We start from the raw sequence: 25,482 nt of genomic DNA, 5'->3' as shown, positions 1-25,482 counted from the left end.
CCCTCCAAACACCCTCTTAGAAGAAGAAAGTTATAGTAGCTCACCAAGGACAGACTTTACTGTCGGCAAAGTGCCCACCTCTAAAACCAATACATGAAAACCACATGACAAGAAGTAATGAGAAGCTCTTCAATGTGGCTACATATCCACTATCAGGAGTATTGACATTTGGCATCGAAAGTGCCGAAGACCACGCAACTTAGTGGCATGCAGGCGATTAAATCAGAGAAAAACAATGTACAACAGAAATACCATTTGAAAAGCTATTGCCAGGAAACTGGGCACTTTCCATGCAGAAAAAAGAAGTGTCAATGCAATGTCATCCTATAGTGACAGTCAGAAAGACAAAAGGAAACTTGAGTCTTACGTTCTTGCAATACACCAGTTTGTCTTGCTAGTAAAAACAAAGGACCAGGTTTTTAAAGTGGTGCCAACACAGTCCCCACAAGGAGTATACTGACCCCCGCCCCCCAACACGGTTATGCATCCTTCTAATTTGCCCCGCCAGCAATACCACAGGCTACAATTGCTTGCGATTACCACCACCACCCTTCCGCCCACCCTCTCTTCCCCCACCCCATTACAGCTGCCAACAGGCAACCCACTGACAATCATTCAATCAAATTGTCCTGAAAATGTTATTTTGACACTTTCTTAAACCACTCGGTAGTGGTGTATTTATGTTGCAGAAGGTTAGCGTTGCAGTTCAAGCAGTTGCACAGTTTAGAGGTGGCCACATCATATTTGTACACAACTGTTCCATGTAGTTACTTCATATTCAGAATATTCACCTTAGTGTAGAGGTTAACGTTGAGTGGAGCTTTTGGAGAGAAAACACAAGTTACTTTCCTGTCACTTAACAGTATTATTCTTTGAATACTATACACACCAGGTTCAGAATCCTGTAATTATAGGTCAGTGCATGTATTCACTTAATATATAGATACAAGTAAAGAAATTAATGTAAGTTATTTATATCATTCAAAACGTTGTTTAAAGAAAATGCATCAGCGATTCATTACCAATCCTGCGGGGCCTACGAGCAGCCAGGTAGCCCCAACCTTGGCCACCTCATATTCTTTCAGGCCAGAAATGACTCAATAAGTTAATGCTGGTGGAACCCCTGTTTCAGGCAAGGAAATCCTTTTTCTTCCAGCCATGTGCAAGTTCCATACATTAGCACAGCATAGAACACCAAGCAAGAGTTACCTGGAATTGTGGGAGAAGCTGAAGAATGCATGGTCTGATCTCTGAAAGTATAGGGTTTATGAGAAAAGCAGGAGCAGCTATGTTTCCCTAATAAAACACAATCGCACTTGTCCCGGACGGTCACACTTGGATTCTGCATGGCACATCTTTCTCAAAACACACCATATGACCCAGAAATGTATATTTTCCTCCTTGTACACCAAAGTTCATCAACTATCTCCGCTTCCTTATGCTTATCTCCCTCTAGATAGAGTTCAGAGAGCGTCAGAAGTAGGAAGTGTGTTTTTGGCTAGTTGATGGATTACATGCAAATACGAGATCACTTTAGGGTGACATTTTGGATAAGGCACCATTCCCCAACAGCCTTTATTCTCAATCGTTCACCGAGGACTTTATGAAAAGACTGGCAGACAGGCATGCCATCCAGGGGGGACGGTGTTTGTTATCAAAGTTTGATCTGTGACGGACCCGTGCCAAGGAAGGCCTACTTCGAGTGTTGCACTTATTATTGAACATCTACGACTACAAGACGATTGTCCTAACTTCACACATTTACTTTCCACTGCTTCTGTTGGTGTAATGTTCTCATTTGAAACGTGCATTGTTCGGGCTCTACACAATGGCCTAAGACCCAACTTTCTCTTGTATTCCCCTCATAGTGAACTTTGGTTGCTCTGCACCGATAATGCTGCTTTTACCATTTTCTTCACCTTGAGGGTGTGGCATCTTTTGAGTCTGTATCTAGCATGAATCCCCTGGAACTCCTTCTCTACAGTTGGTTATGTGAAAATGTCCTGTATTGACGAGAAAACCGTGGACAGCAGCGTAGACTCCAGCTTTGCACTTGTTGGATGACCCGTTTACACCAACAGATTGTCCAGCTATGGATACACATGATAATCCATCCAGTCTAGAAAACAACTCCATTGGTAACCTGTCTGAATTGAAGAACAGCCAGTTCCAGGTTAGTCATGACGTGATCAGATGCACAGCACCCCCTTAAAACAAAAGCTTAAACTCAAGGCCTTAAGTCCAGATGCAAGCGGGGAAATGCATGCTCTGAAAACTACTGTCAACATGTTCGTAGCTTCAATTGTAAAAGATGCCGAACTAACAATTTTATCCCCAAACATTATATTTTTCACATTTAATCAAGACGGTTCTTTGGCATTGAAACAGAAAGAAAGGAGAGTTCTCTTCACACACTTACAATGGAAGCAGATTGTGGATAAGCAAAGCTATGCAGGAGTAAGAAAAAGGGCAAGAAAATCATCCTGCTTTTCTCTGAGAATTGTTAGGTCATCATTGGAGAAGTCTGGTTGCTCAGATGTACTGCACAACTTTATCAATTAATTGCATTAAGGGACGAGGAGATGAGGTACGATCATCCGCATCCATTTCACCAATCGCTGCAACAGTAGCACTCATACCGCACAATGTCGTCCTAAGATGATGGTCCATAGGAAACGAAAATGTCAGGCACAGACCCCAAGGCTTAAGGGAGTCCTGGAGGTGGGGGATCGTAGCAGTTGGGAGGTGCAACAGTATATCCATCAGAACTGTTTGAGCCCTCATTAAATATTTTTGAGGGCACTTAATGCCAAGAGCGTCAAAATCAATGTTTGCAATTTGTTAAGACATCCTTGTTTAAGTGTTTTTTACCCAGTCCTGCCTCTTTCACCAACTGGACCAATGCGTGCCCTATTACTGGCAAAGAGAGGATCTAGCAGGAGACATGCAACCAGGCAGTGGTCAGTCATCAACAAAGGGGACAGGGAGAAACATGTGTTATAGTAGTTGAATCATTGCAATCACATGCCAGACAAACAACTGACATGAGAAAGACAGGGGATTGCTAGCTTGACATGGGTGCAGACCAAAATATACACTGTAAAGAGTAGAATAGTCGCTGATTCGACACACTCTTTGCCAGAAATTAACATCAGTCAGCGACTAGAGGGAAAACTCCACTCAAGTACAGCCCTATGTGGAAGCTCTAGGATTGGTAAAGACCCCTGGAAGCTCAGATGAAGAGGATGGGAAATGTGGACAACATCCCCGAGGGGACTGGAGAAGGCAGATACTACATGTGATAACACCCGGGACATCAGAGTTGGTAAGGGATATAGTCATTGGCCATGGAACAGAAACATTAGATAGCACCAAAAGACACTGCTCTAAACCCTGAAATCATTTTGCCAGATATATTTGTTGGTTTCTATTAAAGTCAGTTAAAAGAATCTCATTTAGAAATTGAACAGAACACTCCTGGCATGCTCTTTATCTTTTCTTTTGCACAAATGAAAAGAGAATTAACTAGAATATTTTGGACAGCCAGCGGCAGGCGTCCTGAAAATCACCCGGACACTTTCCAGATTTCTGATAATTAACAGGGAACACTTTAATTTTGCTGACATTTGTTCTCAATAGCTGTCAAGTCCACTGGGGGGTCCAAATTGCTTGAGCCGCACTTAGTCGAACAGAAGCCAAAGGCCTATATTCGAAGCAACATGTAAAATGGACCACTGAAAGATTTGCAGTAAAGAACATTTTTATTGAGATACATTTGGAAAGTTACATTAATTTATACATTTAAAAAATGCTCTTTTAAAACCACCCCTCCCCCTAGAGGATTCCAAGCTTGACATGGGGGAATATTTACAACATGTCAATTTAACAAAGAATAAACAATGGCGAAGAAAACATTGTCTACACTTCCCTGCTTGGAACCAAGAGATTTTAAAAACAATGCAAAAGTTAAACAAATGCATAAACATAACTAAAATAAAAATCTTACTTAGTGCATTAATAATGGTATTTGTAAATCAGGTTTTTTAATTTCTAGAGACACATGGTTTTTGATTATATTTTATTTACAGCAAGTGTTCATAAAGGCCTTCATACTGAAGTGTTGATGTTTTTTAAACAAAGCAAAGTTACTTCAAAGGTTCTGCTTATTTACAACGGTTTTGTCTAGATTACACAAGAAATAAATTAGATCTGAAATAGTGGTGATAAAGTACATTCTACTGAAGCCGTAATTCGCATTTAATCTGATTTGATAACTTGATCCCGCCAAATAAAGAGGATCTTTTGAAAGCTCTTGTACAGATGTGGAGGCTCCAGTCTGTGTACCTTTACAGCCGACATCTTTCTGTTCTGTACTTCATGGCTTCGCAAGCCAATCTTAAAAGAAAATAAATATATATACTCTTGTCCGTGTAGCGAAAAGCAAATTAAAGATCAAACAGACCTTCAGAGTAAAACACTGCAGGTGTACAGGTGCAGCGTCAACTCATTTTGTAATCTGCTCCTTGAAATATTTTCTGTAACAAAAAAAAATAACAAAAAATGTTCCCAAACCAGACCAATCTTCTAAAACATGCATGCAAAGTGGAAATAATTTTTTCAAAAATCCTAAAGTAGGAGACAGATTTTTTTTAAAATGCCTTTCAAAGAACGCCATAAAACAAGAAAAAGTATATTTTTTAAATCTGTGCTGGAGACCTCCACAATAGATTTGAAGTTTACAATGGAACATTTGTCACTTGTAAAATGTGTCCTATCACAAGAGGGTTACTTCCATTCTCGTCTCAAGAGTACAGAAGACACACATTCCCACCAAATAGTTAAGACTGCTAAACAAAACATGTTGAGGTTCTAGAAATAATGAGGCAGATTAAAACATTTAGCAAGAAGTGCTGATCACGCTTGAGGTCTGTTACAGTGCGCAGTACACGCGTGCTGAATTCATGTGACAGCACAACAGGCACTCTGCAATTTCTGGCTGAACACCTTAAATGGACCCTGGGTGGACCCCACATCTAAATTAATATTGCTTCTCCTCAGAGTCAACTGCTGTGAACTGGATAACTCTCGCCTGCCCCCCAACGCCAATCGCAAGACACTCAAATGCTGCCTGCAGCATGAATATGCATGGAATGTCCAACGTTCGACCATACAAAAAGGAGAAGAGTGTCAGATATTGAAGTGCTTCGCATACAGTTGGCTCATCCAATAACCCCAGATTAAATACATATCCATAAAAAGCCAGTGCCAGATATCTGTGTGCCAGTCCATACTTCATTTTGCATTGCTCCTGTTACAAAGCTTCTTTGTATTTTGTGATGGAGAAGACTGTGTTCTGCCCTTTTCTGCACAACTACATTTACAAAGCTACAGGGTTTGCAATATCAATAAACAATAAAACGTGCACTTTGAAAATAGAAAATTAAAGTTTGATCAGTCGGAAGGGGGTGGCGGGGACAACAAGAGGTGGCAGGCACAATGCCTTCATTTTTCACTTTTGTTTACTGTACGCTTGAATATTTGTAGAAAAAATATACAGGCTATATGTATTCTGATTTATACAATATTTCTAAAAATACGAACAGCCTTGCTTACATATAGGTTTACGTTATCAAGTGAATCAACACATTAACAAACGGGAGACGTTTTTTAGATTAGTGAGATCGAAAAAGTATTCTGGGAAAAGAAAAACTAAAATACATATGTAGGGATACAGAAAAAAATAATACAACCGTAATAGCAAAATATATATTGTACACAGTTCTAGAACCATTGTACCTACAATGCAATTGTAATTCCACTCAAGAAAAAAAACAAAGGAAAGTCAATACTGGTCGCTTACAATGCAGCCCTCAAGGTTTTGTTTAAACAATTTGGTCACAATGCGCCTTTGATATAAAAGCATCTTTAAACTTTATTATTAATACTCAGCACAATAGGAATTTTCCAGAATGTCTTTCAGTAGCACTCGTAGAACCACTTTCGGTAACAAATACAGTAGTTAAGAATGAGCGTCCAGTTCAAGATGCAGAAGTGTTACCCAGAATCCTCTACAGCCCCAAACGTTGGACTGACGCAGCGATGTGCAAAAGAACTCAAAACAACCAGAAAAAAACACTGGAGTATGGTTTTTAGACGCGGATACATCCTCTTTTGCTGGAATACTTCATAAATATATATTAGAAAATAAGGCAACAACTCCAAACAGTCCAAACTGTTTGCTCACCTCTTCTCCCAAGCAGGTTTGTGTTTGCAGGAGACCTGCTTGTACTGTTTAGCTTTTGTCTCCATTATTTCACAATGGTCCAATAAAACACATAGATTGCTATGGATAAAATATTGCAATGAATAAAACAGCTCTTGTTCATCTAACAATGGAACACATGAAATGAATACTGGCTAGTTGCTGAAATTCAGAATTTCCTGCTTTCATAACCCAGCCGTCGGTTCTTACCCTTCAAGCTTTATCATTTGTTTCATTTGCCAATATTTAAAAATGAATAAGCACCAGTCCCTTGGACAGCACCCGCCACAGGCTCACCGCGGTGGGGAAGACATTTCAGGCCCTGTTCTGCGAGGACGTTTGAATCGTGAAGATGTGCAAGAAGTAAAAAATGTGACATTTTCATAAGTTATCCAGAGAAGGAGGATGTTAGACAAACTCGGAAGGAAATTACAGTCTTTCCATTGTACTATAAATAGGGTTCAAACAGTTCAGCAGACAAGCAAAATGCAATACGATTGTTCACATTTGAAAATTGTTTCTCTGCCAATGATAAATAAAGAGCTCCTGACACTGGATCCATGGCAACAACACGTCCATGAATGCATCATGAAGATTGGGCTCAAGGATGGCTTAAACAATGATTATGTGTGTTAAGTTCTGAGAAGTCCATCTACTGTCCAAACTTTGGATAAAAGTCCATATTCCATTTCCTTTACTTAGAGACAGATATATACAGTGGTGTTGTAATAATGACACAAATGTGAAATCTACTGTAAAGTTGCACAATACAGATAACTGTTGCTCCATCTTCTACTACATAAATGTGTGACTCCACAGGTTAGTTACGCTGCCACGTTCTTCGTTAAGTTGGAATTATCCCATCACTTCTAAGACCTCTCTTCAACTCCAGATCCTCCAATTTTTTCCACAGGTCTTCACGCTCCTTCTCTTTTTTCTTTTCACTGCCAAGCAAAATTGAAAGGATTAGCATGCAGAATGTGCTCTTGCAGCTACTTGAAACATTTATTCTCTGTACATTTAACTTGCTCTTGACCAACTCAAGCCAGTCAGACTGTCTGATGCTACGAATGTAAGATTGGTTTGGTTTCAAATCTGATTTCCCATAAACAGAACCAAAGCAAGCAGTTATGACATTTTAGAGGAGCCAGAGTACAAATTAAGATCGCACACCAATACAAACAAGCTGCATTTCAGGGGTAATCCTAAAATATGGTGCTGTGGCTCCTAGCAGATTGTGATTAATGACTGGTGTTCCTGAATTTCATGTACAATCATCCCAAATAAGCAGTCAGGCAGTCTAGTATCAGAAAAGCTCTTACACTTGCCATCAAAGACGGAAGGACTTTCCTTAAACATGGTGGCCCTTAAAGGTTTGAAAAACAAAGGACTAATGGTGACTCAAAGTGATTCAAATGTGCATGTGGTGCACCAGATACCAAGAATTAGCGATTGAAATCAAATCAACAGTTTCTACGAAAGTCTGTCAAGTAAAACACGGATGCTTTTAGTAACATAGAAGATTTTAGAAAGCAGGCAAGTTTGTCGCAAATGCACCTTGGAAAGAATGTCTGGTGCGCTGTAGGTACAACATGTTGAAGGGCTGCGTACTTTAGGATATGATGGATGCATATTGGTTATGCATCTCTAGAAAGTCCCCACCCATCGAGCATCGCTGTGAAAGTATACTATGCTGCAGAATGATGCACCCCTCACAGGAAACTTTCAGAGTCAGGGATTCATTAATGAGCTGCCGATGTTGAGGGATCGAGACTTGAAAACGAAGAAAATAACTCCCTAGTGTATAACAAATGAATATTACTTTTTGTTCAGATAATGCAGAAGTGATACAAGATCAAAGAATACAAATAAGTAACTTTTAATTGAAAACAAAAAGTGGTACACAAAAGACGTCATGCGATCATAGCAAAGGAAAAATAATGTATGACAAAAAAAAGAGATTAATCAGAAAGGCTTTACATAAACCTGTCCAAACAAACTCCAGTATGTTGTTCCTTTGAACCTAAACAGTGATTTGCATTTTTTGGATAAAAATCAAATTTTATTTTTAGATTTGCTGTGCTGCATCATCACGTCTGCATGGCAAGATGCCAAGAGAATCACAGATACAGATCCAGGAACTCAGGGGTGCAGCTGGGACCTAGCTTCAATTTGCCGACTAACCTCGACTCTGCCTTGGTCCCCCTTGTCCATGTCCTTCCAGGTGTGCCTTACTATGTGTCATCTTTCTAAAGGTGCCCATATTCTTGCACTATTGTAGAGTGCTCTGTGGAGTCACAACTAGGTTTGCACATTATAAATTCAGCACATACACATTGCACAAAGTTGGGCTAAAAGTCGTGCAATCGAAGCTTCAACACCACAGCTGGAAACACTAAAGGATGAGGTTTTCCTTTCATCCGATAAATAACAGTCATTCGTGGCAACACAAACAATAAGGATGATCTGGTTAGGAAGTAGCATACAGTCTTTTACAAAGAACCAAAAATGACATCTGCCTCAAAACATTTCCTTGCAAAGAATGTTCAACACTCCTAATCAATGCGAAGAGCCTGAGAGCAGAACCAACACTTCGTGGTGAACGTCTGACTACAGAAAGAACTAAACAGTGTCAACGGCGCACCACAGACTAAGAAAAGAGAAGTTGTGTCTGGGTACCTCATTGTTCTTTATTTGTGTTTGGAGGAGTAATAAGCAGAGGGTCACTGGATGCCATGTCGGAGGATGGGATCCACCCCCTCATAAACCTGCAAAAACAGTAAGAGAACAATAAGGAATCCAGGCAGGACTGAGTGTACAAAGACTGACATTCCACAGTGGCAGACAATCAGACTCTAAAATGTCATCCAACATACCGCCACCACCTGAAAACCCCAGCTTCTCGTACCCCTAGGAGAAACCAGTTCCCCTCCCCCCGCTGGCTGCAGCTTATTGGACTACTTAGAAACTTCACACAGTGCCCCCATTGCCTGCTTGTTTGCAGTTTAATGAACCAGTGGAACCTCTCAGCCATCCTGTGCCAAGAGCTTACTGAAACACTGGAAAACTTCAGGTCCCACCACCCCTCAGTTCACAGAGCAATTTCACACAGCACCCGCATTGTCTGCATGCAGCTTACAGAAACACTGGGAAACTTCACAAATGGCCACCACTTCCCACCTCAGTGCCTGCAGCTTACTCAAAAACTGGGAAACTTCTCACCGCCCCAGAGAACCTGCTGCTTTAATGAGCCACTGGGAAATTTCACACACAACCATGTACCCTTTGCTTTAAGTGCCCACAGCTTACTGAACCTCTGTGCGATGTACCACACATCCCCCCTCCTCCCCAATGCATGCAGCTTACTGAACCACTGCGGTGTACCACCCCGCCCCTCCTCCCCAATGCCTGCAGCTAACTGAACCACTAAGATATACCACACACACACCCCTCCTCCCCAATGCCTGCAGCTTACTGAACCACTAAGATTTACCACACATCCCCCTCTCCTCCCCAATGCCTGCAGCTTACTGGACCACTAAGATTTACCACACATCCCCCCCCTCCCGAATGGCCACAGCTTACTTAACCACTAAGATTTACCACACATCCCCCTCCTCCCCAATTCCTGCAGGTTACTGAACCACTGAGATGTACCAAACATCCACCCTCCTCCCCAATGCCCACAGCTTACTGAACCACTGTGAAATTTACCACACATCCCCCTCTCCTCCCCAATGCCTGCAGCTTACTGGACCACTAAGATTTACCACACATCCCCCCCCTCCCGAATGGCCACAGCTTACTTAACCACTAAGATTTACCACACATCCCCCTCCTCCCCAATTCCTGCAGGTTACTGAACCACTGAGATGTACCACACACCCACCCTCCTCCCAAATGCCTGCATCTTACTGAACCACTGTGAAATTTACATGCTGCCCTGTGTCTGAAGGTTACTGAACCACTGTGAAACCGACAACCTCTACCCATTCCTGTGTCTAAAGTGACAAAGCCAGACAGAAATTGTCAAGAGGGGATGGTAACCCTTCGTAGGTTGGAGTGTGAGACTTACCAGGATGAAAGCCAGAGGCATTCCTACCCCAGAGAGGGGTGGTTGCATCTGGGAGGGACACAGGTCCTGCCCCCCCCCCCTCCAAGTGCAGATACGTGCTTGGGCCCTACCACACCCGATAACCCCTATAGCTCTGCCACCAGGCAGCCCACCAGAGCCCCCAGCAATAAATCTCCTGTCAAGATATCTCCACTAACATCTGGGAGAGGACAGCTATACAGCACGGCGACAACCATACACGGTAGCAAGGAACACTACACACCATCAGCAGACACCAATGCATGCAGCGATAGAGTGTATACAGCACAGCACCCCGACATGGACTTTAAGTAACTACCTGTAATTTGGCTGGTTGAGCAGCTTATTGACATGAACAAGCAGCACTCATGCACGCACCCATAATCTAGCCACAATGAGGTTCCCTGACATGAACTGGAGCGTTATTCAACCAGGCGCCCCATTGACCAGGCTTGGAAGACCAGCAAGAAAGAAAGAGGAGGGTCTTAGCCCCCTTTTATGTGTTTGCATACCTAGAACACCTCCCGGGCAGGGAAGAGCAGACAAGATTGGTGCTGAGAACCAGTGGGTGGGTGGGGTCAATGGGAGGAGGAGGAAGATCAAGCTGTGGAAAGGATAAGGTCAGATAAGACTGTGGTAGACCAGAAGGAGGAAGGACAGTGAACAGGAGTGTGGAGGCTATTTTCATAAAAGGCGAGGCAATGGTTGGTGAGAGACTAGTGAAAGAGTAGCGAGTGAAAGGAGTGCGACTGAGTAGTAGGTGCGTTGGAGTAGTGGTGCAGAGAGGAGAGTAGTGGTAGTGCAGGGATGGTAGAATAACAGTGCGGCGAGGGCCAGAGAAGCAGCAGTGCCAAGAGGGCCCGAGAAGCAGCAGTGCCAAGAGGGCCCGAGAAGCAGCAGTGCCAAGAGGGCCCGAGAAGCAGCAGTGCCAAGAGGGCCTGAGAAGCAGCAGTGCCAAGAGCGCCCGAGAAGCAGCAGTGCCAGGAGCGCCAGATAAATTATAAGTTACTCACCATAGTGACTAACATATTCTTAGTCCCCTTTCCTCCATACTGCATGCAGCATCCTTTCCAAGGGACGGGAGACGGAACCTTTTTCAACAGAAAAAACCTTCTTCCCCTTTAAATTTAGAGGTGCGTGGGGGTGCTGTCCAGGGAGCATGTGATGCCCTGACTCCGCCGCCACACCTCAGTCCCCATTGACGCGTTGACAATAGATTTAACATTGCCTAATGACACCAGTATTATTAGGGTGGAGGTTGGTGGGACATATGGAGGAAAGGGGACTAAGTAGGTTACTCACTACAGTGAGTAACTTCTAATTACTCTTGCGTCTCGTCCCCTTTCCTCCATACTGCATGGGCGATTACAACTGAATGTAGCCCCAGGGTGGAGAGGAGACCCTCCTTAAGCAACCAGGTTTCTGAGAACTGCCTGTCCAAAAGCCACCTCTGATCTAGAGCCGACATCCAAACAGTAATTCTTGCAGAACGCTGAGGGAGTGGCCCAATTGGCCGCCCTACTTATAACTTGCCAAGAGACATGGCACTGGAATGCGATGGCCATCGCCTTGGCCCTGACTGCGTGGCCGTGTGAGTTGGCTAGAAGCGACTTGTGTTGGTCCTCGCACGCTTCCTTGATGGCAGAGACCATCCAGCAGGAAATGGAGGCCTGATAGCCTGGTCTTGAGCCTCCGAAAGTGACAAACAGAGCGTCCGATTTGTGGAAGCCCTTGGTCCTGTCCAGGTAAAATTTCAGGGCATGCCGGACATCCAGGCAGCGCAGCACTCTGTGCTTCGTACTTTGGATCGGCAAAGAAGAACGTAGGAAGGACTATTTCCTTGTTCAAGTGGAAAGCAGATGGCACCTTGGGCAGAAATGCCGGGTGTGTCCGCAGGACTACTTTGTCCCTGTGAAGGGTAGTATATGGTTCCGAGGCGACCACCGCCTGTATTTCGCTGACTCTACGAGCCGGGGTAAGGCTGACTAGCAAGGCTGTCTTGCTGGTGTCGTACCCGATGTCCGCGGACACCATTGGCTCAAACGGTTTGTGCACTAGGGCGCCCAGGACTATGTTGAGGTCCCACGCGGGGTGCGGCCTCTTGACAGGCGGGTAGAGCCTTTCAACCACCGTCAAATGTTTCTTGACGATAGGATTGGAGGAGGAGAAGATCCCCTCTTCCGAGTTCCTGTAAGCCCCGATGGCTGCCAGGTATGTACGGCAGGTGTCCATCTGCACAACAGAGTGGGCGAGGTGAGCCGAGAAGGTGAGCACGTCGTCCAAAGTACATGCCAGAGGGTCAATTTCCTTGGAGTCTGCCCAGTAGCAGAATCTGGTCCATTTAGCTTTATACTGGGCCCTGTATGATATCCAGATTAACCTGTGAGAGGCTGAGGTGCCGCCGCGTTACCTGCTCAGGTACCACACTGTGAGAGCTAGTTTCTGTGGCGTTGGGTGGATGACTCCTTCCCCCCTGCTGCGCCAGAAGATGTGCTGGGCCCGTCGGGAGGTGAATCGGAGGCATCTCTGAGAGGCTGAGCAGCTCTGAAAACAATGGCCTGGCCGGCCACCATGGAGCTATTAGAATGATGTTGAGCTGCGAGACTCCTTGATCTTGCAAGCAGATTAGGCGGGAAGGTGTAAGCCTTCATGCCATTCCACTGAAGCCGAAATGCATCGCCCAGGGAGCCAGGGCCCTGTCCCTGCCAGGATGCTAACTGAGGGCACTTCTTGTTGTGCCAGGTGGCAAAGATATCCACCATGGGGTGATCCCACCTGTTGAAGATCTCCTGAATGACGAGGTTGTTTAGCTGCCACTCATAATTGTCCGCTCCCAACCAGCTGAGCCTGTACGCCTCCAGGTTGGCTTCACTCGGGAGGTGGACTGCTGTGATGTAGATGTATTTTCCAGAGCCCACTCCCACATGCGGATTGCCAGTCTGCACAGAGGATGGGCATCTGGTGCCTCCCTGCTTGTTGACATAGTACATGCTGGTTAAGTGGTCTGTCTGGAGGAGGACAACCTTGCCCCTGAGAAGTGGCAGGAATGCTCTGAGCACTAGCCAGATGGCGTTCAGCTCCAACCAATTGATGTGGTAGTCCTGCTCCCGTCAAGTCCAGGTGCCGTGGACTGAGAGATCGCCCAGGGTGGCTCCCCAGCCCTCGAGCGAGGAGTCTGGTGATGGTGGCCTGCGTGGTGGGCGGCCGAAAGGGCTTGCCCGTCCGTTGGTTGCAGTCCCTGGACCACCATATTAGGTCTGGGTGGAGAGATGGAAGAACGTTGATCCTCTCGGATCGAGAGCCCTGCTCCTGGTTCCATGAGGCCGCAAAGTGCAGCTGAATCCTCCTCATCCTCAGTCTCGTGTGTGGGATGGCTAATAGGCTCGCCGCCAAGAAACCCAGGAGATGCTGGTACCACCAAGCCGAGGTCAACTCTCTGCTGAGGAAGTGGGCGGTGGCCTACTTGATGGCCGAGATCTTGTCCTCAGACGGAAATACCTTCTCGGAGCACGTGTCCCTGATGAGGTCGTGAGATTGAGCGAGAAGCCCAGATCGTGCAGTGTGTTCAGAAGGGCATGGGAAGAGTGGTGAACCGCTTCCGGAGATTTAGCCCTGACGAGCCAGTTGTCGAGGTATGGGTAGATGTGGAGGCCCTGCGCTCTGAGGAGGGCAGCCACTGTATTCATGAGCCTGGTAAAGACCCTGGTGGCCGAGTTGAGGCCAAAAGGAAGGCCCTTGTATTGAAAATGGTAGCCCATGATCCTGAACCAAAGGAAAGTACGATGGGGCTGCCAAATCGGGGAGTGTAGGTACGCATCCTTCAGATCCAGGTAGCACATCCAGTCTCCCTTGCACAATGTCTCGGCTATAAAAGCTGGCGTAACCATCTTCAATTTTTGCAGGGGTGGGGAGAGGTTGAAGGTCTCTGTTCCTGGAAGCCGTGGTACCTTCCATACGTATGCCCCCTGTCAGAGCGTTGCTGTGACTGGGTGTACAACTTGGCGTGGTCTTTGTCAAGATGGATAAAGACTTGGCCGTTTGTGAGCTGTTTCTCTTCTTGTCCAGCTCTTTGCCCGTGGAGGAGTGGAAGAGCTCCCCCCTCTCCCCCGAACGACAGATCTAATATGCTTTCCTGGACGTCTGGGTTGAATTTCGTTGCCTGGAGCCAGGCTGTCCTCATGTCTGTGGCGATACAAATGGCACAACCAGAGGTGTCAATGTGGGCCACAGTGGATTCCTTGAGGTCCTGCGCCACCAGCTTGGCCTCAGTCAGTCCCGCTTAAAACGCGATTGGCTCTGCGTAGGAAGTTCCAGGAGGAAGTCTGCAATTTCCTGCCATAACCTTTGGTTAGTGGCAGCCAGCATGACATCGGCATTGGCCTGAGGAAGATGCAAGGACGCGTTGGGATACAGCTTCTTCCCGTACGCCTCCAAGATCTTCTACTCCATGCCTAGCAGCGTCACCGAGGAGGCGGCTGAGGACAACTTAGGCTTGGGGTATAGTGATGCGGCAGCGATCACTGAGGCGTGTGGCTGAGGATGGGCCGATAGCAAGAGTATTCCCCTTCATCTGCCTGTACTTGGTGTCCAGGCGTCGATTGATCGGCTGGACAGAGTGGGGCTTGAGCCAACCCTTTTTGGCCAGGGAGACTACATCAGTATGCAGTGGAATTCCCGTTTTGGCAGAGGGGCGTTGTGTGAGGACGTCAGCCAGAACCCCCTCTGCCGGCTGCTCAACCTCGGGCTGAGGTAGGACTAGGTACTCCGCCAGCCCTGCAAGACATTCGTGGAAGGCCCTGGATGAGGATGGCGTGTCAGGATCCTCCTCCTCATCCGTATCCTGTGGGTCAGGAGGATCCTGCGTAGGTGAAGTAGCGGGAGCCAGAGGCTGGGGGTACGGAGACCGGAGCCTTAGGCTGAGGCTGGTACGGAACCGCCTGAGGAATCGGCTGGGGAGCCAGAGGAGCCTGTGGTGCCGGTAGCATCATAGGGAGCACGTCCCTGATGGCGTTCCCTAGGATTACCCCTATCCGAGCTGACTTCATAAGCCAGAGGAACCTCTCGAAGAACCCCTCTTCACAGGCCGCAGAGGTGGTAGGGGGTACCGAGAGGGTAATGGGGGGCTGCTAGAGCCGCTGCATACCCTGCCCGTAAGGATGTAGAGGGAACCTGCCCTGCGCAAATGAAGAATAGGCTGTAGGCCACGTATCTGGTCGAGGCCAGTCCCACCTTGACACTCGTTCTTCACCAAACTCCTGGAATGGCGTCGGACCAGTGCGCATGTTTGGCACAGCAGCCATATTTTCGAGCTGCCTGCCACTTGCCTGCGTCGTGTTGCTCGGTCGCTGGGTCCAGCCACCTCCAAGACTCTTGAGTGTGGATCGTGAGGCCTAACCCTGCTCCTCGGGCCTAGACCCGGTAGGTGTGAAGAAAGCCTCGACCTAGGGGGGGGGGGGGGGGGGAGGGGGGGAGGGAGGGGTCGGCAGAGCTGCGTCTAGGCGCCCCCTCAGACATATTGCAGTAATAGGGCGTAGCCCCTCAGACATAATGCTGGTATAGAAGGGAGGAGCCCCTCGGATGAAAATCTGGTACAAGAACCTTCCGGTCTCTCAACACCGTCACCGGGAGGATCCAAGAATCCCTCGGCCTGTAGCTGAAGCAGCCTCGGTGCACTTGCTGGTACCAGGACCTGAGCGGTCCCTCCTGTACGGGCGAGTGCTTGGGAAGGAGACTCCCTTGCAGGGTGCGATGGAAAATAGAGGCCCTACCATGGGCATGGCTCGATGTTTCACAAAGTTCTTCAGGTCCTCTGGCGGTGACTTCTGAAAGAGCTCCCTCCACCTGGCTAGTCTGTTCTTCAGCGATCTCGATGAAAGGGCGTTGCACGCTGAACAAGCTTGCCAGCCAATGTCTGGCCCAAGGCAACGTAGGTAGAGGTAGTGGGGGTCTGAAGTTGGGAAGAGCATGTTGCAGGACGGACACCTGTTGAACCCTGTGCAAGTCGACATGTGCCGGGGAGGAGCGTGACGCCGGAGGACCTGAATAATAAGACAAAAAAGACAAATAAGAAGTATCTGCGTAGAGGATTAGAACCCACTGGGAATCAGCGGGGTTGACAACGGTGGGAGATGTCTGGCGGGAGGGAGCCATCATAAGTTGGGAGCAGTTGGGCGAGGAAACAGGTCTACACGTAGGTCAATATATTACATATCATAGATTAGTGTGGGAAATTAAGAGGGCTTGGCCCGAAACTATACTCGAAGCAGAGCCGGATGGTATCATGGACACTATATATGATATAACAGAGGGGGGGCACGAGATTTCAAGATTGTATGATATGCTGATGCTTAAGATTGGTAAAGAACCAGTACAACTTCGATTAGATTGGGAAACTGAGGTGGGGGCCCCGATGGAAGATGGGATTTGGGAGCGGGCTTTGTGGTATCATCAGAAGGTGTCGAGAAATGCTAGGTTGAAACAAATACAATTATATATTACGCATAGGGCGTACATGATGCCCCTGAGGATATCAAGGTTTAAAAATGCAGGCAGACCAGCATGTCCCAAGTGCAATGAAGAACAGGCAGACATGACACACATGTTTTGGTCCTGCCCTGTGGTTGGGCGCTTCTGGAGCGAGATAGCGGCGAAACTGGCGGATAAAGGAGTTACACTGGTGGTAGAGTCAGCCTGGGCCTGCCTATTGGGGGGGTTCCCTAGATCGCAAAAACTGAAGCACGTTAACAAACTGAAGGACTTGGCATACATGCTGGCTAAGAGGAGGATTGCCATGGGGTGGAAGGCTTGTCATAAACCGCAGGTGGAGATATGGTGGAAGGAATTGCAAAAGTGGGCGGAAGCAGAGACTATGGTATGGCAGGAGTCCAGTATGATGGGAGGGGGAGAAGAGGTGGGAACCCTGTTGGCTTGGAAATCATTGATATCGGAATTGTTTGGAACGATGCCAGATTTGGCGGATTCCAATGAAGAATGTACCCCACCGCGCAGCGCAAACACAGAGTAAACAGACTTGATGGGCTCGTAGGGGGGGTGGGTTTGAGGATTGGAGATCAAATTGCATACTGTACACATTCAAAACTCTATTAAGGTATTTTGTATTGTATATTTGGTCTGTATTGTTTGTTGGTTGAAATATAATAAAAACTTTTTTTTTTAAAAACAAGTATCCGCGTTTGGAATTACATGGCCAGGAGCGCTGGTGAACTCTGCCCATTCATGTCGACGCAGAAAAGGGGACAGAGGTGTGGCGGCAGAGTCAGGGCAGCGCATGCTCCCTGGGCCGCACCCCCGCACACCTCTAAATTTAAAGGGGAAGAAGGTTTTTGTCTGGTGAAAAAGGTTCTGTCTCCCGTCCACTGAAGCAACACCCCATGCAGTATGGAGAAAAGGGGATAGAGGGGAAGTGAAGCAGCAGCGCGGGGCGGGGAAGAAGAGGAGCAGCGCGGAGAGCACAGAGGAGCAGCGCGGAGAGCACAGAGGAGCAGCGCGGAGAGCACAGAGGAGCAGCGCGGAGAGCACAGAGGAGCAGCGCGGAGAGCACAGAGGAGCAGCGCGGAGAGCACAGAGGAGCAGCGCGGAGAGCACAGAGGAGCAGCGCGGAGAGCACAGAGGAGCAGCGCGGAGAGCACAGAGGAGCAGCGCGGAGAGCACAGAGGAGCAGCGCGGAGAGCACAGAGGAGCAGCGCGGAGAGCACAGAGGAGCAGCGCGGAGAGCACAGAGGAGCAGCGCGGAGAGCACAGAGGAGCAGCGCGGAGAGCACAGAGGAGCAGCGCGGAGAGCACAGAGGAGCAGCGCGGAGAGCACAGAGGAGCAGCGCGGAGAGCACAGAGGAGCAGCGCGGAGAGCACAGAGGAGCAGCGCGGAGAGCACAGAGGAGCAGCGCGGAGAGCACAGAGGAGCAGCGCGGAGAGCACAGAGGAGCAGCGCGGAGAGCACAGAGGAGCAGCGCGGAGAGCACAGAGGAGCAGCGCGGAGAGCACAGAGGAGCAGCGCGGAGAGCACAGAGGAGCAGCGCGGAGAGCAAAGAGGAGCAGCGCGGAGAGCAAAGAGGAGCAGCGCGGAGAGCAAAGAGGAGCAGCGCGGAGAGCAAAGAGGAGCAGCGCAGAGAGCAAAGAGGAGCAGCGCGGAGAGCAAAGAGGAGCAGCGCGGAGAGCAAAGAGGAGCAGCGCGGAGAGCAAAGAGGAGCAGTAGTGTAAAGAGGGGAATAGTAGCAGTGTGGAAGGGTTAGAGTAGTAATGTGGCAAGGGAATGAACAGTAGGAGTTTGGAGGGTAAGAGTTTAGTAGTGCAGCGAGGGAAAGAGCAGTAGTGTGAAGGGGAAGAGTAGTAGTATGGTGGAGGGGGAAGAGTCAGGGGGGAGGACGATTTTAGAGGGACACATTGGAGGGACAGAGGAGCAAGATACAGGGACAGAAGGTGGGTGGAGTAGGAGAGAGGGGAGTAGGTGGAGGAATGGAGAGAGATCAAGGGAGGGAAACAGCAGGACGCAGACTGAGAGTGGCTTGGGTGTCTGGAAGGCACCCGAATGACCACTAGAACTAACCTGAGTAAATTAGGTCACACCCAGAAGTTAACACCCTCACAATAAGACAGTTAGAATCTAAATGGTAGGGGGTGAATAATCCAATTATTCTCCTGGGGAGTAGGGACGCCTGGATTAGGGAGGCTCTGGCTATAGACGAGAGAGCGTGAGTGGGACGGAGCGTGTTGGATGACTGGTTACATTTACTGTTCCTTTCCTTAACTATTTTCCTATAGCAGAAGAATAATGCAAGCCCTTTCCAAGATGGAGAAGGAGGACTCCGACAATGATTGGTGAGCTGTGATCCAATGAAGGATGATGAAATCTTGCTGACGATTCCCAACTGCCTTTCATCCTGCATATTGAAATAAGAAGGTCCTAGTTCTGTGAAGGGCTCAAAACGGGGCCTAATTTATGCCATACTTCAGAGAAATGACCTGGAAATTCGTCAAGTGCTATGTTGGAGAACAATTGGTAGCAGCTTTCTTTCCCTCTCCAAGTAAAACTTAATTGCCAGGAATCATATGGGTTTGAAAGGAGATTTCCTTAAAATAGACTGATAAGAATATTGCAGAGAAAGTTTATTATTATTCATCCTGAAAAAGAAGGTGTTAAACAAGTTATGTATACAGGTGCTTGGTGGCCACATCTGAACACAAGGGTGACGTTGGGTAGCGCAAGGAAGCGACGTAAAACGACATTTTACTGGTGCGTTTAGTAGCATGTGGATTACATTAAGCCTGTGAGGAGACAGTCATCTACACAAAGAGCTTAAAGGAAAAGACATGGGCGCATTGAGGAAGTAAGGGAATAGTGCGTGCCAAATGAAAGTCTCTACATGTGATTTATTCGGTCTCAGTTATCAAGAGTAAAAATTGGCTAAAAAATATTTCTGAATCCTCCCAACCCTCCTGAATGTTCTTTTTCAATCATCACCAGCAGGGCATGGGTGGCTGCCTCCACCAAATTACTATTCTGTATTTTGTGGAAGTCTAAGAGGTCTTCTTGGTCACCTGAACGCAAGGATCCTGAATGGATACTGCTCTGTGTTACCTTTCTTCTGTTGATTTAGTTATGAACTACGCAGGCCAAGAGTTTCCTTTGACAGCTTGAGAGATACAAATGACTACCTGGCTCCACTCACTCAGGACTGGGGACAGATGTCTTGATCAGAAGGGAGGATAGCTCAGCGGCAACATGTGCGCCTTGGAAACAAGACGACACGAAGCAACACAGGTTCGATCCCCGGATCCGCGCTTAGAAACCTCTGGGTGTTTAAGCGCGTTATAAATACGCAACTACGAGAAAAAAACAATTACCAAAATACAAAACAAACAATTCCTGTAACAGCGCCTCGATGCCTGTGGGCTATGTGAGCGCTTTAAAAATGTAAATACAAATACAAAGAAGTGGCCTTTTTATCATTAATATATTTTTGGCATAGGTGGAGGCAGCCATAATGCAGCCCCTGCTTAATTTGAATTGAAAAAAAATAATAATAATTTGCCTACATCTCAGCAGATGTACGTGTGTCACTGAGGGAAGTAGTCTGCAGAGAATGCCCATCGTAGTGGAGTTCCCCCACTGTGAAACAAGGTCTCTTTGGAAATATTTAAAGGGAAAATCACTGATAAGACCAACTCATCATAAAACATATTTTAGAAGTCTAGAGAGGGTATCACCGACCAGTCTCCTCTTAGACAAACTTCTGGAAACAGGGGAGCATCAAGGAGTAGACTCACTCATCCACAGACCCCCTTGGAAAAATGTAAGGGGGCATAGCAAACAGGGCTTGTTGACACACCCTTCAGAAATGCTGAAGGGGCATCAGTGGCCAGCCATTAGTGGCTAACTGATGTCTGTTAAAGCTGAAGGACCAACACATGGCTCACAACCATACACCAGTTGGCAACTCCTTTTATTTCGCTCAACTAAAGCAAGCGTTCGGTTTTGGGTGAACCCTGAGGTTGCAGTTCGGGTCATCGGAATTAGCACTGTGGTCACCAGCCCTTTTCTCTCTTCCCCCTAGGGAGGTCTGCCTTCTTAATAGTCAAAACTGTCACCGACACTGTCACTGTCTGATTTATAGGGCCTATGATGATCCTTCAGATGGCGTCACTTCTCCTCAGAGGGGAGCCCCTTTCCATGAGGCTAGGGAGGTGCAGCCTCTAATCAATAGTCCAACTAGGGGTGGTAACATGGAGGAGGAGGATCTCATGGGGTGGAACAAGGCAAGCAAGCCTACAACGAGAAGTAGAGGGTGGAAGAATAATCCTGTGGCCCCCGGTGAAGAAGGTGGAAGAAGAATCCTGTGGCCCCTGGTGAAGAAGAAGGTGGAAGAAGAATCCCGTGGCCCCCAGTGAAAAAGGTTGAAGAAGATTTAACTTACTTACATGTAACTATTGTTCTCCAGCATGGGTCTGGCATGGATTCACATGCTCATGAATATTCCCTGTTGCCAGGCTGGGAATCCTCGGTAAAAGAAAAAACAGTTCATCTTTAAAACTATTTCTCCTCTAAACCAATCACTGTCCTCTGGGCCATACTGCCCCCATCCATTGACTGTCCTCTGCCTAAGCCCCGCCTCTGGCAGCCATCTTCAGATTTGGTAAGCACGAAAAGTGGCAGTATGACCAAGAAGAGCTGCAGAGGGACCGGAGGGAGGGTTTGCATGTGAATCCATGCCAGACCCATGCTGGAGAACAATAGTTACAGGTAAGTAACAAACCTTCTCCAGCATGGGGTCTGGCATGTGTTCACATGCTCATGAATAACTAATACACAGCAGTATACATTATACAAGGACGGGAGATGGCAAGGCTGAAAAGAAGTATTCAACACTTAACCCTGGGACAGACTCACCTCAAGCAAACAGGTTGCGTAGCACTGCCTGGACGACTCTGGACTCCTCCTTGGAATCAATGTCGACACAGTACAAATTCGTGAAGGTATGCGTGGACCTCCACGTTGCAGCCCTGCAGATGTCGAGCAGTGGTACACGAGACAGGAATGCCGTTGTTGCAGAGATTCGCCAGCCGATGACAGTGCATGATTCAGCCGGAGACCCATCTAGAGATGGAAGCCTTGGACAAGGCCTTTCCCACAATTGAGAAGTCTTCTGAAAATTCTTTGTACGTGTCACGTACAACTTCAAGGCACGAGTATCGTCCAGCGAATGCAAGGCCCTCTCCGCCGGCGATGAAGGTTTCGGGAAGAAAACAAGCAACACAAAGGGCTCGTTGAGGTGGCATTCCGACTGAACCTTTCACATAAAAGAGGGGTGGGTACACAGTACCACCCTCGATTCGTGGAAAAGCAGATACAGCTTCTTGCAGGATGGGGCCTGGATCTCACCCACATGGCTGGCTATGGTGATGGCCACCAGGAATGCCATCTTCAACGGGAGAAACTTAAGTGGGGCTTGATGCATAGGTTCGAAAGGTACCCCCATGAGTCTTGTCAGAACCACTTTGAGTTCCCATGACCGGGCAGGAGTCTGCACCAGAGGGCAAGATTGAAAAAGCCCCTTGATAACACCTTGACGAGTCGGTGGGACCAAAGCGAAGATCTTCCCGGGGATCTGGTGTAGCGTGAGATGGTCGCCAGGTGCACCTTGATGGAAGTGTGAGCCAGTCTAGCTTTTGGCGAGGACAGCAAGTACGGAGGAATCTGTGGAGCCGTGACCCTCAATGGGGTCATCTTCGGCAATGGGCACCACATAACAAAACGCTTGCACTTATGGCCGAAGCACTTTAGAGTTGACAACACCGTGGCTTTGGCGAGGACCTCTCTGCAGTCCGCTGACCACTTATAACCTCCAAACTCTAAGGCTGCCGGAGCCATGCCTTCAGGTTCAGCGATCCAGGCTTGTAATGAAGGAATGCGCCTCCCCTCCTTGGTGAATAGATCTGGAAGTACCGGCAACTTGACTGGGGGCGACACCGATAGGCTGAGTAGGTCCGGATACCAAAAGGTGTCTCGGCCACACCAGGGCGATGAGTATCATCTTTCACCAACAATGTCCGAGTGTGTTGATCACATGTAGCAGGAGAGGAAACTGGGGAAAGGCATACAGAAACGGACCTTCCCACAGGAAGGAGAACGCGTCCCCCATGCTCCTCGGTTGGCAGAACCTGCTGATTAACTTCTGGCACTGAGTTTGCTGGCATGGCAACTAGGTCGATCGGAGGTCTGCCCCATTTGACAAACAGATGGTCTACCTGAGCCTATCGGAGTTCCCACTCATGGCAAGAGCGCAGCTCCCTGCTGAGGGAGTCAGATGGTGTTCTTGACACCTGCCAGATGGAACGGGCAAAGGAACATCCCTTGTCCGATGGCCCAATGCCGCAAGTCCTGCACTTCCATGGAGAGCGCCGAGGAAGGAGTGCCCCCTCGTTTCTGATGTAGAACATGGTGGTGGTGTTGTCCATGAAGATCCTCACCACCTTGCCTGTCGCAGATGATAGGAACAACTTGAGGGTCCACAACACTGCCCGCAACTCCAGGATGTTGATGTGCAGATCCTGCTCCTCCAGAAGTCACAGATCTCTGGCGTGTAGACGTCTGGTGTGAGCTTCCCAACTTTCCAGGGAGGCGTCCGACAGTCTCCTGGTATGGCAGGGTTTGAAATCCTGTCCGCTGGGCGATGTGGGAGCATACCGCCACCACTCTTATCGCCCGCCGGAACTCCTCATTGAGGGGGGAACTTGTCTGTAAAATTTCTGGACACTTGTATCCAACGTGTGTTAGGAAAGATTTCATAATTGTATGTAATTTTCCCTCCATGTGGCAACCCCCAAACTTTTTGCTACTGTTTTACACCCTGATCTAGCCTCTGCCAGAGAAGCGCAGCCTTCCGCCGCACTCCTCTGGGCTTTCGCTCAATTCTTATGGGGAAACTGACATGCCCTTAAGACAGTCAGTACTGGGAGACTGTTTCCCCTAGTCCTTTCCTCATGTTGCAGCTTTTGTGCAACATGAAACAAGAGTGCACTGTAACTTACTTTACCGCGCTCTTGGGTCTCTAGTCATTCCAAAGGCCCTAGAAACTCTCGCTGGACTTATGAACTGTGCAGGTGTGTCACGGACAGGACTCGTGGCAGCTATCGTTTCTCTTGTGTTTTGAACCCTTTTTCGCCATGTTATCCGCGCTTACCGCGTTTGGCACAAATGAGTGGCCTGGCTCCAAAATGGCCATGCCACGAGGTTTTTTGTCCTGTCCTCTGACCGTCTTGCCCCTTCACCTTCCCCAGGTCGAGCCGACCCGGGTCAGTCCTTATTTGGTCATGCACTTTCCCGCGAAACCCCAAAGATTTCGCTGGCTTCTGCATGCCTTGCGTGTGTCTCCAGGATGTGAGCTGGGATGTCTGTTCCCAATACACATCCTGGGTGCCAGAGAGTCTAGAGTGTCCTGAATGCCTGGGACCACCGTGGTCTGTGATGGGTCCATGTATGGTGTGAGTGTTTGTGAGCAGATCTCCCATTGGGTCCTCTCCGTTTTGGCGCGAAGGGAGCTTTGGATAAGAGGAGGCTGAAAACACCACTACCATGTCCATCTCCTGAGTTCACACCGAACAAGGGATAAGGAGCCAAGTATCCTGCAAAAAGAAGCTGAGTCAAGCAACCGCTGGTGACCCGCTGAAGGGTTGGCACACTAAACTGCTGTCGTCCTGCGAGACCCCTCTGCATCTGATCGTCCTAGAAGGTCTGCGAAGGCGCTTTGACCCATTGGAATAGTGGGATCAACTATTCCCGGCACCTTCATCAAACACTGCAAGTAAGCCTCTTTGGAAGTGTCCCTGGGCCAACCAGTGGGCTGACCAGCTTACGCAGGACGCTTTGGTCTGTCACTCCCACCGTTTCGGGGAAGCCCTCGAAACTTGGTCTACTGCTTGCTCTGCGTCCACGGCACCCTCACACTGAATTTCGTACACTTGGCATTCCCAGGTCTGAAGTGAGACGAGTGCGCCCGGACCAGAGTAAACGTGCTTGCCGTGATGCCCTGCTGCGGTAACAACCTGTGCACGTCCGCTGCATTTGGGACACCCTCGACCCTGCATCCCGCTACACAGAATCTACACGGTGTCGAGACGTCCTGATCATCGCAGCTGAGCCTGCCAGCAACGTGAACTGGAGAAGTCTGGGTCTGCCGCGTTGGGGACCGGTGAGTAGTCCATACCCCAACCGGTGGCCCCTCATGCAGGAGACCATTTCTTTTCTACCGCTGTTGCGAAATAGCAACTCTATCCCGCACTCTCACCCTGCCTCTCCCACAAGTGGAGGCCTTCCTTGAGTAGTGGGGACTTGTTCTGCATCGCTTCATTCACCTTCCTGAACTGCCTGAGACCCTTGAAGAGACCCTACTTTATCCATTGGCACCAGCGCGTGCAGGTACTTTTGAGCACAAGGCTCCTCTCTTCGTAGGGCTCGTACTTCCTCCTAGTTAGGTGTATTTCTGATGTCGAACTGTGTCTAATGATTACTTGCACTGCCTGTTTTCCTCCCCATCTAGGTGGTCTACATATTACGTGCTCATAACTCCTTAGACCCCTCGGTCTTGTATATATATTGTATTGATTATGATGT

The 25,482-nt window shown here is 48.1% G+C and overlaps 1 protein-coding gene across 4 annotated transcripts in view; it reads right to left on the bottom strand.

Annotated features, from left to right (window-relative positions):
• Window positions 1-5,907: 5,907 nt before the first annotated feature.
• Window positions 5,908-25,482, bottom strand: part of PPP2R5E (protein phosphatase 2 regulatory subunit B'epsilon) — an 890,208-nt gene continuing 870,633 nt past the window's right edge. The window contains exons 14-15 of one of the 4 annotated variants that reach the window (XM_069638243.1): window positions 8,942-9,030; window positions 5,908-7,206 (exon numbers count right to left, since the gene is read on the bottom strand). In XM_069638243.1, the coding sequence (XP_069494344.1) occupies window positions 8,943-9,030 (88 nt within the window). In that variant the 3' untranslated portion in view covers window positions 5,908-7,206; window position 8,942. Of the gene's footprint in view, window positions 7,207-8,938; window positions 9,031-25,482 lie in introns of those variants that run through there. The other 3 variants (XM_069638241.1, XM_069638242.1, XM_069638244.1) reach the window with 3 other exon arrangements.

Source organism: Ambystoma mexicanum, chromosome 14 (assembly GCF_040938575.1).
Source record: "Ambystoma mexicanum isolate Mex_15411 chromosome 14, UKY_AmexF1_1, whole genome shotgun sequence".
Classification (NCBI taxonomy): domain Eukaryota; kingdom Metazoa; phylum Chordata; class Amphibia; order Caudata; family Ambystomatidae; genus Ambystoma; species Ambystoma mexicanum.
The sequence above is the reverse complement of the archived record's forward strand: the minus strand, read 5'-3'. Positions and strand labels throughout refer to the sequence as shown.